The 14,000-nt window shown below is 42.6% G+C and overlaps 1 protein-coding gene across 7 annotated transcripts in view; it reads right to left on the bottom strand.

Moving 5' to 3' along the window:
* The window catches only part of LOC148041884 (uncharacterized), a 269,651-nt gene that overhangs the window by 160,264 nt on the left and 95,387 nt on the right, over window positions 1-14,000 (bottom strand). For all 7 annotated transcript variants that reach the window (XM_087683761.1, XM_087683772.1, XM_087683781.1 and 4 more), the window contains 5 exons: window positions 13,590-13,896; window positions 13,197-13,511; window positions 10,797-11,667; window positions 5,706-5,812; window positions 4,885-5,051 (listed from right to left, as the gene is read on the bottom strand). In XM_087683761.1, the coding sequence (XP_087539887.1) occupies window positions 4,885-5,051; window positions 5,706-5,812; window positions 10,797-11,667; window positions 13,197-13,511; window positions 13,590-13,896 (1,767 nt within the window). The remainder of the gene's footprint in view (window positions 1-4,884; window positions 5,052-5,705; window positions 5,813-10,796; window positions 11,668-13,196; window positions 13,512-13,589; window positions 13,897-14,000) is intronic.

The following is a 14,000-nucleotide window of genomic DNA, read 5'->3' as shown; positions in this document are numbered from 1 at the left end:
CTAGGTGGAGTCATGCTGGAGCGGTTGACAAGTTTTATGTGGGAGAGTGGGGAGGCTTTCGTGGAGGCCAGATTGAGCAGTTGGCAGGCACAACGTTATCCGATCATTGCCCGGTTCTCCTGACACTTGACCCCCTAGCATCCGCCCTAGACGCATGATCCTGTCAGATCCCTGACTCGATCTATAGGAGGGAGGAGGTGACGAGATAGATAGAGCAGATTTGGACCAGACAGTGGGACAGGAGGGACCGGATAGCAGAGGAGATGGCAGAGGTCCTAGCCAAGTCAAGCAGAATCTGCCAAGAGGTAGCCATACAGGCCAGGCAGCAGTGCTGGGAGGAAGAGAGAGCACTCCGGCAAGTGGTGGGTCTTCAGGGGAAGACTTGGCGACTGGATCCCTATGTTTTTGGGAAAGAGCTCAAGGAGTGGCACCTTTGGATCTGGGAGGGCAGACCACTTGATGAGCTGGAGTGGGATCCAGGAGAGTGGCTATGGCCAGCCTCTGCGGTCGCCAAAAAGCCACCCAGGTTCCTAGAGTACACTACTAGGATTGGTAGATATGTACTGATGCAAGAGGATATGGACTGGGCGCCGTCACGCAGCAGGCATTGGGCGGAGCACAGCATCACGGAGCCCTTCCGACGGACCTTCTGGTACCACCTATGGGATAGCTAGAGGCCGAGGAGGGTGTCGTATTTTTTATGGCTGGTGGCACATGGAGGCTTGGTGGTGGGAAGCTAGCTTGCCTAGATGCAGAAGGAGGGAGGTTGTAAGCGCTGCACACAGCAGCCTCTGGAAACCCCAAAGCATTGCCTTTGGTCTTGTGAGGAGGTGTAGCTCGTGTTGAGAGGAGCATGCCGTATCCTTCGACGTATAGCGCCCAGCCTTGGGTGTATCTCATAGGGAGCTTTCTGTTGGCAGGCAATCAGCCAGGGCGGTCACATTTTATATGAGGCCGGGATACAGGACACGATATTCATGATCGAGGCAAGGTCATGCGCAGTGGTCGGTCTGGAGGCTCTACCCATCTGCCAGGTTTTTGGAGCCCACAGCAGACTGCTCGGAGGTATGGGAGATCATAGGGAGTCTTACTGGATGGCATATTTGGAAGGCGCGATGCCAGGTGGCTTTCGGCGGAGAAAGACTTTCAGCACATGCGACCTTAGTAGAGCTTTGGACCTCCATCATCCATTCCCTCCGCGGCCGATGGGGTTCAAGTGGAGGGTGAGTCCAGGGCTCGTCAGGAGCTCCGTGGTCACTTCATGCGTACCTGGGGGGCGGCCAGGGTTTGTTCTTTGTGATGCAAGCAGACAATCCCATTTGGAAATATACCCCTCCCCATGGCTTCTTGCCCCCATCCTCCCTAGACCACCTTGAGAGGCTTGTATACATGATGTACTGGTGACTTTGCTTCAGCTTCAGCTAGTCTGTTGAGCATGAGCACTCTGTTGTAATCATCTTTTTGAGTAATATAATCAGCCACATCTTACTTGCAAAAAAATTGAAACTTTTTTCCATGGCTTGCGTTACCAAAATGAGAAATGAAATATGAACTTAATGATTTAATTAACCTTCATTAAGATTTTTAATTAAAGTAAATTTTAATTCTAGTACCCTTAGCTCTTGGCATGGTATCCATTGCACCGACAGTGAAGAATTTGACACTGGGGCATCCAGTGGACAAGTGCGCGGCCCATGTGATACATAGCCAAGGCTAAAGAAACAAGGTGTAATGTGAAACTTTCCTTAAATTGAAAGTTTACACCTTAGAATTGAGTTACATTGAAAGTTTCGCCTAGTAAGTAACTCAATTAGAGCACTTAAGTTATTAAGCTCGTCCTAAACTAAAGTTTCACCCAGTGAGCAACTCACTTATGATTAATGACTAAGTCATTAATTAATTCTTAATCAAAAACCTGATATGATTAAGAAGCAACTGGTTACTCATTTGGAAAGCTTATCTCGGCTATTCGGGGCTTCTTCTCTCTCATTTTGGAGGAACCCAAGTTTAGAGATAGCCACTCTTCTCTTTCTCTGAAAATTGCAGATTTAAGCCATGGAATGAGCTTACAGCATAAATGGAGTATGATCAGCAGTCAATTTCTTTCCTCTTGACATGGGAATTTCATTGGGCAACCTCGTAACTCTATATACAGCAAGATATGCTGCTGTTATTTATCTAAGTATCAGAAAAGCAAGTTATGATAGCACTATGGACTAAGATCCTTTCTTCTTCTTTAAGATCTCAAGCCTAGTGGACCTTTTGGGCAATTTTGTCACAAAGAATGTGACATTCTCACAGTTTCATCGTGAGAAACCCCCCCCTTTTCCAATCCCCTCCATTTGAGAGAGAAACAGCATGGGACTGCATGTGTACTATGCACGAGAGTTATCTCCGCAAATGCTCCACAAAATTGGATTCAAATGCTTGCTGTCATTTTTTAAGGTTTGGCAAGTTAAAGAGTTCGGTTGCAGTTTTAAACACTCTACAACTGGTTCGAGGCCATTCTGCACCCACACATCGGGTGTGTCACAAGAAATCACTAAAATACAGCCATTTGTAACCAATTTTGAGCATATTTCTCTAATTCAAAGAAATACCAAAAAGGATGCTAAGCTTTTGGGCCAAGAACTGTCCATGTGTGGTGCAAGAGCACTCTAGCTCCAATTGTGTGTGGAGTTTTCTTGATGAATTTACTAATAAGCTGAATTAACTGTTTGCTAAAATGTGGTTTACTACCTTTTCGGCTTCCAAAGGCCGGTTTCAGCATGAAACATATATGCCTAATAAGGTCGTGTAGGCAACTAATAAGCATGGGCAGCATAATAGCATGTGCCACTTTAAAGCGGACATGAAAACACGAGGCCTAAGATTTCCAATGCAGAAAGTTGGCATCCAACTTTTGAGAAATCCATTGCAGCAACTATTCAGGCTGCACATCAACACCCAAAGGGTAGGCCAAATGCCAAGCAATATGACCACATGGAGCTCCTTCCCCCTTACCACCCCAATTGCTGTAAATTTGATTCCATGCAACGGAACAATGGCAATTTGGTGGCATTAATATGAAGGTCCGAAGCATGGCCAAACAAGTCCCAAACATCCAATGCTTTACAGAGGTGGTCCTTGTCAACTTTCAATATCATAAACATGTCATCAATCAATGCTTGCCCAATAAACGTTGATTTAAAGGAACGGACAAACTAGCCAACTGCCTAGTCTCCATAAGATGGGACAACATAGTGAGAATTGGATGGGTAGCAAGGGCAAGAAACAGAGAGCTGCGAGGATAGCCTTATTGGACCGATTTTTCCAGAATAAAGGGCTAAATAACACTGCCGTTCAGCATGACATACAAAGAGGCATGCTGCTAATAGTATATATCAGTCAAGACATACGTGGCCTGAACCCCATGGTTTGCCTAAGTTCTGCAAGAAAAGACCATTCCAAGTAATCAAAGGCCTTCTCCAAATCTAACTAGACAAGAACCACCTCTTGGTTGGAGTGCTGCACATAATCAATACATGGCACATTTAGTATTCCGTCAATTAGTAGTCTTGGCCCTCAATCCATTTGTCTAGTACACCACTAAGGACTTGACATCGAGCACACTGGGAGCAAGCATTGTCTTCATTTTCTAGAGTGAAGCCTAAGCATCTGGTATCACTTGTGCAACACTAATTGGGTTGCTACTGAGAGCCGCTTGTATGGAGTCCTTCAAGATGCACATGGGGAGTCCCACATGTCTGCAGACCAGACAGGATGCCTTGAGGGTCGTGACTCTGTCCTTCAAGACAAGCTCTGTGCCCTGCACAAAGCAGATGGGCAGGAAGGCATTGTCACTTCTTTTATTTTGGGTGGGTTTTCTTTGGGAGGGGGGTTTGGTGGTGGTTGGTTGTGGATGGGTGGGTGGGTGTGGGTCGGAAACCTGCATAAGAGCCCCCTGATTTGTGTATCCAAGAAGCTCCTGTGGCAGCCGAGGTGAGAAGGGGGCTATGTGGGGCTTGTGGGGGCAATCAATACAGGTGGAGATGGGGCAGTAGGCCGGCTGGAAGAACTGGGCAGAGCTGGCAGGCCAAGAACAGAGTGGGGAGCAGGCACAGGGTGGTGGGCTAAGCAAGGCAAGGTGGCAAGAAGACCTGGGCATAGGCACTATGGGGCAGACAACAGGGTAGCAGCAGGAAGGGAAGGCGGAAACAGCAAGATAGGCAATAGCGGGAGGTATGAAGGCAGCCTAGCAGCAGCATCGTCAAAAGTCAACCCTTTGCCTCAGCTCTCGCATATCAACATGAGGTCACTTCAGGTCACTGGATCTAGCATCCCCATACTATATCTCGATGTCATAAAACATCGGGCTAGACGTACTAGAACAATCATTTAAAAGCAAGAAGGCATGATCATGAAAAGTATGTGTCATGTATATACGAAGGCTAAAAGTTTAGAATGTGTATGTCTTTGCATGAAAGTTTCAAAGTGGGACTTTGATACTGTTTTGATATTGTACTAAAATGCGCTCTCATATGACACCATATTTGGGTCCCTAAATTTTAGGGGACTCCCAATCTGAATTTGTTTTGAAATTGTACTAAGCCCATATTCAGGGTCCCTAAATTTAAGGGAAGATCCCAAAAATTTTGAGGGAGATTCTACATATTATGTACTCATTCTGACACTACCCTTGATCCTCAGTGAGACTGTGTGTTTACAAACAAATTTAAAAAGACAAAATTATTTGAGTCTAGGAAGACAATAACCAGATGCCATTTACAATAAACAATCTGTGTGTGAGTGAAATTTTTGCAGGACAATTGGATCCCACACCACCTGTGAAACTTACCGATGCCAAACTTGAAAAAACTTGCACCAGAAATAAACTGGACTTACCATCCCCCATGATCCATCCATTGCCGTAGTATTTCAATGGGTGGTTGTGCACCATAAACTTCCAATGTTGGCATATTTAAATCATCAACAAAAACAATGCATTTTGTTCCAAACAGAGGCCCATAGACACCCTTTTTCCTTTTGTCAAGTTTAGTGTCAATTATATCCTGCAAAGGAGGAGAACGTGTTCACTATTACAGATATAAGAAGCTTATAGTATTATAGACATTGAAATGAATGCATTTCCAAGTGAAAGCTGTACATAAAAGAACATGGTGATTTTTGGAAGATTGCATTCTATAGCAAAAACTAATTGTTTTAAGATAAATTGCACATGCAAGCAACAAGACTCTCAGCAAAGTCATGGCACTATCTAGGAACTTCAGGAACTATGTAAATGGACTGATTTTCCTTACAGATCAAGCCAATCAGCTGAAAACTGCACATGCAAACAACAATAGTCTCAGCAAAGTCATGGCACTATCTAGGAACTTCAGGAACTATGTAAATGGACTGATTTTCCTTACAGATCAAGCCAATCAGCTGAAAACTGCACATGCAAGCAACAATAGTCTCAGCAAAGTCATGACCTTCTCTAGGAACTTTGGGAACTATCCAAATGGGCTGATTCTTCTTTATAGATCAAGATGATTGGTTTTGTTATCGACCAGCATACCCATTCTAAGTCACATGCTTTAAATTCTGACAAGGCACAACCTGAATGAGTAGTATCCTAATGACTTCTTTTGTTGATGCTCTCGATTAAAAGCTTGTGTTTTTCAGGAGGCATTCAATTCACGTATACAAAAATGTAATAATACCTGTGTCACATTTGCATTTGTTTGGGCTGAAAAGGTCATCATGATATTGCGATATAGACTTTTGTCGATATTCTCAGTTAACACTCGTTTTATATATGCAGTTTTCCCTGTAAGAAATATGCGAGAAAATAAGTTTCTGAATCTGTCAAGAGGTAGTACATTCATATTGAACATATGGCATTTCCACAGCTCCTAGAAGTATGTACTAAGTTGGATTTCATGAATAGTTTGAAAAGTTGATCTTGTCTGTTGAACATCTGACATGTGATTGACTATAGCCTCAATCACCCAGAGGTACTTACTAGGTTAGTTTCTATCTATCAATTGACAGCTGAATCTGGTGGTTCTAAATTATGTTTTTCTGAACCTATTGCAACTCAGCACCCCAGTCCTTGAGATTTCTCTTACTGCTGAACATGAATCACGAAGAGGTACCTGCATGAATCACGAAAAGGTACCTGCTAGTTTGGTTTCAGTATATCACTTGACAGCTGAATCTGGTTGTTCTAAGTTTTGTTTTCTGAACCTATTGTCTTATGGTTGAGGTCAACCCCATTGCCATCTTTAGGATAGGAGAAGAATAAATATTGGTCAGATGCTTAAGGCTAAGTCAAAGTAGCCCAAATTGCATCATAACAGACTTCACGTTCCAAGAAAACGAAATTGGCAAATATTTTGGGTGTTCCGTATTATTCATCCTCATTTGAGGAGATCCACTCAGTTTTTTAATGAACCATTTGGAAATCTCACAATCATATGGTTTTGTGTGACACTATCATTGATGCCTTCACTTTCTTCAGGAGATCTCTGCAGCAGTCCCTTTATGACTTCTAGAGACTCCAGGATATTGATAAGGACCAGCACTCTTTTTGTCATGTTTCTGATTTTGGCTAAGGCTCACACTGGACAACACCACCTTTGTACTATATGTATTACACAATTCTTACAATTCCATGGAAGAACAATAAGCATGGCAGAGTATACCATCAGTCAAGGCATATAAAGGCACATAATTTTTGTAGCATCTATTTGTCTCCAATGAAGGTGAAATTTTTGTGCACATTTCATACTTTAAGTTCAGGATTTTATATGAGTCTTACCACACTCACACAGTAGGTACGTACCTCTACACATTTTGATCTAGTACATCTCTTCAAAATTCTAGGATTGTCTTCATCATAAATAATTGAAGAACTAGCACAGAGCACAACTCTTTCGAGATGTTGCCTTTGGGACTGCCTTGCTATAGAGGAGCACTCTAAGCGGGCTAGTCTTTCAAGGTATAGACCATATCATGGTAGGGACCTTACTTGGGTCACATACAAAAGAAACGCCTATGGCTATGTTAATATTTAGAGGAATGTGTGTTTTTCATGATATCAAAGCTTAGTAGGCCATTGACAAATGGGAGCTGATTACCAGCATCGTAGCTTTGTATATCTTTAAAGCAGGATTCAGTCATGTCATTGAGTAGTAGAGCCTCTCCACTGTAAAGACACTCACCAAGATCTAGACGGAGATTATATTCACTTCTTCAAGGGAGCTGGGAAGGATCCACAAAGACCGAGTGCATCACAAGGAGAGAAGACTTTCAAATCTACTTCAGACCTGGGTTTGGGGCCCTAAACATTTGGCATTACATGCCATGCAGTTGGCCTTTTATACAGCCTATGTATGAGAAACTCTCTTATAAGATCACAGCTTGGGGAGTTGCCCTCCCTTGTGCTTATTTGTAGTTCTCCATTTATGGGTTTTTGTTGTGTACATTCACCTCAATTTCTTTTCTTTCAAAGAAGAGAAATTTTCCATAAATAAATCCCCTCAGCACAAAGTATCCCAAGGCAAAATACAATGTACAAAAGAGCCCTATAAGGGACTTCCATAACATAAAATATACACAACAAGGGTGTTGTCTATTACAACGCCCAAATGGTTACCAGTCAGGAGGTCTATAGTGCCATACTGTACCCACCTCAAAATGGAATTAAGTGCCAAAATCCAGGTCCTGATAAAAGCATCCCTCCTCCTCATGGTCTTCGAACTGTCTTATATCCTCTCCCATCTCCCACAAAGAGGATGGACAATCTGTGTCCAAATCCTGGAGACAGTCTCTACAGTGGATGTGTGCAATATATCTATAGCATGGTGCATCTGGCATTCTGTATGTACCAAGCCTTAAGACTAGCTATGAGCTCCCATCTGTGACTGTGCCCCTAGGTCCACACAGTCAGCAAGAAATCTGGCATGACAATCCTGCTCACAAGCTGCCCGGAGATGGGGGAAGCATGACACCCCTATACATTCTATCCCCAATGTAGCAATCGTAGAGTCTGCAGTGCCATGAAACACCAACCTAAGGCCTCTTCCCCAAACCTCTTGAGCCCTAGGGAAATCCCAAATGCAATGTCTTTGTGTCTCCTTTGGTTCCCCACACCTAACACAAGGGACACAATTTCTATCATGCCCCAGCCATGTACCAACTTCTAAACTATTCTGCTAGTAACGAAGGAAAGAGTGGCGTCTTTCTTGATCTAAAGCTGTCCTCCAATCTCCTTCAAATGTCAACGGGACAGGTGGTGATATACCTAAATAGTCCAATTTGTGTCCTCCAGTATCCTTCAAAGGTCAACAGGGACATGCAATGATATACCTATGTAGTCCAATGCTAACTCGCTGCTGGCATCGCGCTGATCCTGCCAATCAGTATTCTCCTCCCCAATCTAGTGATGCTCCCATAAAAGAGAATATCCATAGGTGTTTCTGCAAACGGACCTCTCCATACCCACTCCCTACATCCCACAGTAGTTTCTGAAGAGGCCTCCAGCATATCCAATGTCTCCATCCATCCATCATGCATGTCTCAAGGTCTAGGTCTAAGTACTAAGTCCTGTCAATGCGCCACAGGCCTGATCCTCTGAAGACAGCATCCTGTGAACTCCAACTCAGCCAAATCCTCCCTCGTTAGTCTGCAATCATCATGTATTGAGAAAATAATCTCTCTCTTCCCTGGTATAAGAAGTCAGTCCGCCACTTAGGAGGTATCCTGATTCACCTCCTTGATGCTCTCCATCATGTCTCTAGCCCCTTTGATGCCATGAAGTCTCTGCCTATATGCTTGGGCCAGTAGCTCAAGAAATGCAAACCACTCCACTATAGCAGCTATCTACAAAGAGAACCTCCCCCAAAGTAAACATGTCCTCTTTCTGATGTTGCGTTATCTATCTCTCCAAAGTAGCTACATGAAGAGAAGTGGCTGCCTCAACTTCTCTTCAACAGTAGCTAGGTCAATCTAGTGAAGTCATGTAGATAGTTATCCACAAGCCCGTATAACAGATGCAGTAAATTTGGCTCAAATCATTCCCAAGGCCTATAGTGTGGATGTGCTGAAATATCCAATGGCTGATAAGCTGCCATTGTGCTCCATAAGCAAGAAAAATGGTCTCTAATCTCCATAGCAGTCTTCCACGGCTCCTAGTTTGGAAGAAGGCACCTCACAATAAGCTCCACCATTAGTGCTCTACTCTAACTGTCTGGGTCAATGATCCCCAAGCCGCCCCTAGATTTGGGCATCTATCTCTCCAAAGTAGCTGCATGAAGAGAAGTGGCTGCCTCAACTTCTCTTCAACAGTAGCTAGGTCAATCTAGTGAAGTCATGTAGATAGGTATCCACAAGCTCGTATAACAGATGCAGTAAATTTGGCTCAAATCATTCCCAAGGCCTATAGTGTGGATGTGCTGAAATATCCAATGGCTGATAAGCTGCCATTGTGCTCCATAAGCAAGAAAAATGGTCTCTAATCTCCATAGCAGTCTTCCACGGCTCCTAGTTTGGAAGAAGGCCCCTCACAATAAGCTCCACCATTAGTGCTCTACTCTAACTGTCTGGGTCAATGATCCCCAAGCCGCCCCTAGATTTGGGCTGAATAATGAGATCCCAGGCTACCTTAGCCCTCACAAAACTATGATCTCCACCTGATCAAATGAAATGCTTGATGAGCCACTCACCTAGCCAATGCATGACCTAGAGAAGGCCCGACAAGAGATAATTATACACCACATAGTAACAAGCAAAACCTCATTAACCACTACCACCCTCCTTGCTAGTGATAATCTCATTGTGCTGCTCTAAGACAATAACTTTTGCCTTATGCTCAAGAGTAAGAGTCTCGACTGCTGCTCTAAGATGATATCAATGCCCACATGACAACCAAGGTATCTCACCGAAGAACCAAGGGGAACAAAAACCCAAATATCAATAGGATTTGTGCGAATTGATAAGACGCCTTGATGCTCTACAAAAAATCTCCATCACTGCTACGAAGGCTTTCTCTGCAAACTCTACATCCAATAACTCCTCAAACTCTAGGATGGGTAAGTCTGATGCCATGGTTACCTGTAGCTCTATCCCTAAAAAATGAGCTCATGACCTCTACTACAAATCAAAAGAGAAGAGGGGCAAGGGGGCATCCCTACTGCACCAAACTCTGCATGCTAAATCTGTCATTTCTAGAACAGCTGATAAAAACCCGATTGTACTACTCTTAAAAAACCTATTGTCAATAAGGGGCCATGCAGAAACTCTCAATCAACTCTATCACAGGTCTTCTAAAAATGGAGAAGTAGCACAATAAGGTCATGTCTCTTGGATCACTTAAGGGCTATGGATTCGCAAAAGGTAACAATATGTCCAGGATGTTATGCTCCTAAATAACACCCATCTAGGTAGGGTGAATGAGGGCTGCATAAGAAGAAATGGTTGTGACTGATGGCTTTAGCTAGGATCTTATGTGCAGTTCCAAGCCAAGAGATCGGTCTCCACTGAGCAATCTCCAAACTGTCCTACTGCCATTTTGGGATGAGGTGAATCAATCCCTCAAAAGCCTCTCTGGCATATCTTCAGAAGCCATAATCTCCTGAAATGCATTTCAAAGAGACTTGAGACTCATTTTGTAGTGTAACCAAGCACAAAAAAACTGAAGCCATTAGTATGCTCTCTGGATAGCATGAGGAATGTATAGACATTATTTTTCACGACTGTATAAGAAGAACACTAAAATACTTGGCATATGCAATGCAATAAGAATAACTTACCAGTTCCAGTTGGTCCAACTAGCATGACATGCTTCTGATGAGTTACTAAGAGTTGCAGCAGGAAGGAATAACGGGCGGTGTCAATGGTTGGTACAATGATGTCATTGAATTCAGTGTCAGCGGGAGAAGCCCTTTTATCAACTGTTTCCATCCAATCTTTCCAGCATGTTTCGGATTTTACAAAAGTAAAGCTGTACACCAAGCCAGTTGTGGGAAATGGTAAAGCAAACACAAAATCTGGCTTTTGTATTCTGAGACCAGCACTAAGCTGATATCCAAGGTTCTCATCTTGAGCTAGTAATTTGCGGAAAAAAATATCAAACTTGTCCTTACTATCTGCATCTAAAACTCCTCCAATGGACCAAACCAATGATAGAGCAAATAAGCAGTGAATCCAAATTTCCAAATCCTTCCCATGAGGCAATGCTATAGAATCAGGTGTCGCTGACATATTTGTAGAAGTACTGGGTGCTCTAAATTCATCTAGGAAACTCTCATACATATTCAAACAGCATTGGACTAGGTTGATACTAGACGTGGGTATAATCTCCTTGCAATGCTTCTTTACAAACTGAACACAGGGTTCTAACAGCCAGTTGATTAATGCATCAACTAAGCTCAAGTTTTCTGTAATTTGAGGAAACTTCTCTGGCAAAAGTTTCATCCAAGAGTCCTTTAGTGGAATCCAACCTATTTGACTTGGTTCTGTGTATACCATACCACATCTGCTTACTGTTGCTGGTGATGCTGCAGCAAGATCTTGGACTTCAAATATTAAGTTCATAGCTGATGTCATTTGTATGATTTCGCCACTCATTAAACAGAGTTTCTTGTTGTCATCTAAGACAGTGTTCATGTTTTCTATCCACACCTGAAGCAGCAGCATAGAGACGTAGCAATGAGCTGGCATTTTGAGGAATTTCAAAGAAAGGGAGTACAAGTTACTCACAGTGTACCTTTTTTCTTTTTGAAGTTTTTGCCAAGGAGTTAATTAGAGTTTCTTCTCTTCTTTAGGAGAAAAAATGTCACTTGTGTGTGATTTCTCTCATCCCTATATGATGTCATGGAATAATGAATTATTTTCTTGTTTATCTTTTTGTGCGTGTACTTTTACATAGGGAAGTTTTGGCCAAGGAGTTTATTACTGTTTCTTCTCTTCTTTAGGAGAAAAAACGTCACTTGTGTGTGATTTCTCTCATCCATGTAGAATGCCAGCAACCCCCTTTGTTGGCACAGTCTTCTATGGTGAGTTCCACAACACTGACCTGGGATCCAACACCTCCAACTCCATCAACTAGCCTGGTATCTATTGCAGCATCACTATGGTCAGGCTCAGTAATTCTCCTTGTGCAACTCCATCGCAGGTTCTTCCTAGATCAGTTCCTTTGGTCTGTTTGACTCCATTGCCATTGTTTGATAAAGTTCCATAATTAGATGATTGCAACCAGTTTTCCATGATTCATAATCAACTAGACCATGCATCTCCAATAATTTATTGATGTCTCCCCACCTCTCTCTCTCACTCTTGCACTAACTTCAGATATGCATAATCCTATCTTGACATTGTTGTGAGTTTACCATAACAAGATCTACAAGCATGACACCCTCCCCTTCCTCCCCCGCGCCCCCCCCCCCCCCCCCACCACAAAAAAAAGGGAAGGAAAAACAACACTTTCTTGCATAAACAATGTCTTCGAAGTCCTTGATGTGCATCTTTGAAATTGTGATAGTCAACCACTCTTCATGTTCACATTGATCGGCAACAAATGCTAGTCTAATACACTATCATTTTGTAGCATTGAAACAGAAAACCACTTCATAAAGTGCATATTCTGGCCATCACTGCTAGGTCATTAGCAAATGGTTTTTGAATGTCCAGGACTGCTGTATATACCCTGATCTCCACTGATTAATTGACACAGTCTGCCTAGTATGCTTTAATAGCCCAAGTAATATATAGTTTCGCATCTGAAACATGTGGTCATTACAGACCTTATTTTAGCTGCACAATATCTTCATTGTGCATAGAGGTGACTAGTGGTTTTTCAGTCAAATGCAACTTAAATCAGGAAAAGTAAGTTTTATTTTAAAGCTGGCTAATTTGTTGGATAATGTCCAGACTTCTAGTTTGGGCGTGTACATATTTGCACCTACCAGAAGAATCAGCTCAGGTGAGTCTTAAAAGTCAGTATTTCACAAGATTAACTGGACAAATGAAAAATTGGAAGGACATCCTTTGGCCAAAAACCTGCAACTGTGTCTTCTCTCTGACTGTTCTTCTGCTTCATGCTCAACTTCTAGCCATATGGCCTAGTATCATAGGTGCGTTTAAGGAGAAAAAACACATGTAACAGGTTGATTTAGAAGGACTTGCATGACAGCAAGCAATAAGTTTCTTACTGCATCCACAGGACCATCAAATATGATCCATTTCCGATCTGGTGTGACATCAACAGCAGCATTCCGAAAGCTTTTGGCTAAAACACCATCAGTCCACTCATGAGAGATGGGATCAAATTGTCCATACAGCTGGCCAATGTACACAGCCTTGGGATTGATGATAAAACACTTTGTCACATTCTCCATTTTCCCTGAGTTGCACAGCTCAGTGAGGGCTGCTGCCAAAACTCTGTAAGTTTCTGTTTTAGCACCATAAGAAAAGCCTACAAGCATAAGACCATGCCTGACAAGAATCATTTCATACAGCTGAAAGATCTGCAAAAAAGGGTTCACATCAGCAAGTGAGAAATTTTAAAAGATTGCATTCTACAATACACAGGCATATTCACGTACCTTCTCTAAAAAGGCAGGTGTTGGCTGGAGATTACGTTTTGCACAGACAGAAACAATGGCTTCTTGCATCATCCTATAGTCAGGTGCTGGTAGGATAACTCCAGGAAATAAATCCAATAGGATTCCTTCAAATAAAGGGATATCGTGAGCAAGGAACTTGGGGAGATTCACATCTGTCAGTGACTTGAGCATAAGAACAGCCTCCGCCTCATCTGGATATTTTTGCTTAACAGCACCGGCTGCTCGCAATACTGATATGACAGCCCTCATTCCATAATCATAATGATTTTGGCTGGACAACTGCTCACTGCCATAAGATAAAACAGCAAAGTGTAAATAATCAAATATGAAAAATCTGAAGTTACAATAAACTTCTTATTGAAAGAAGGAATTTCAAGTTTCCTTCATTAA

This window comes from Lygodium microphyllum, chromosome 1 (assembly GCF_053477565.2).
Source record: "Lygodium microphyllum isolate KBCC chromosome 1, Lygodium_microphyllum_v1.1.10, whole genome shotgun sequence".
NCBI lineage: Eukaryota > Viridiplantae > Streptophyta > Polypodiopsida > Schizaeales > Lygodiaceae > Lygodium > Lygodium microphyllum.
Note: the sequence above shows the minus strand (reverse complement) of the source record. Positions and strands in the feature narration are given on the sequence as shown.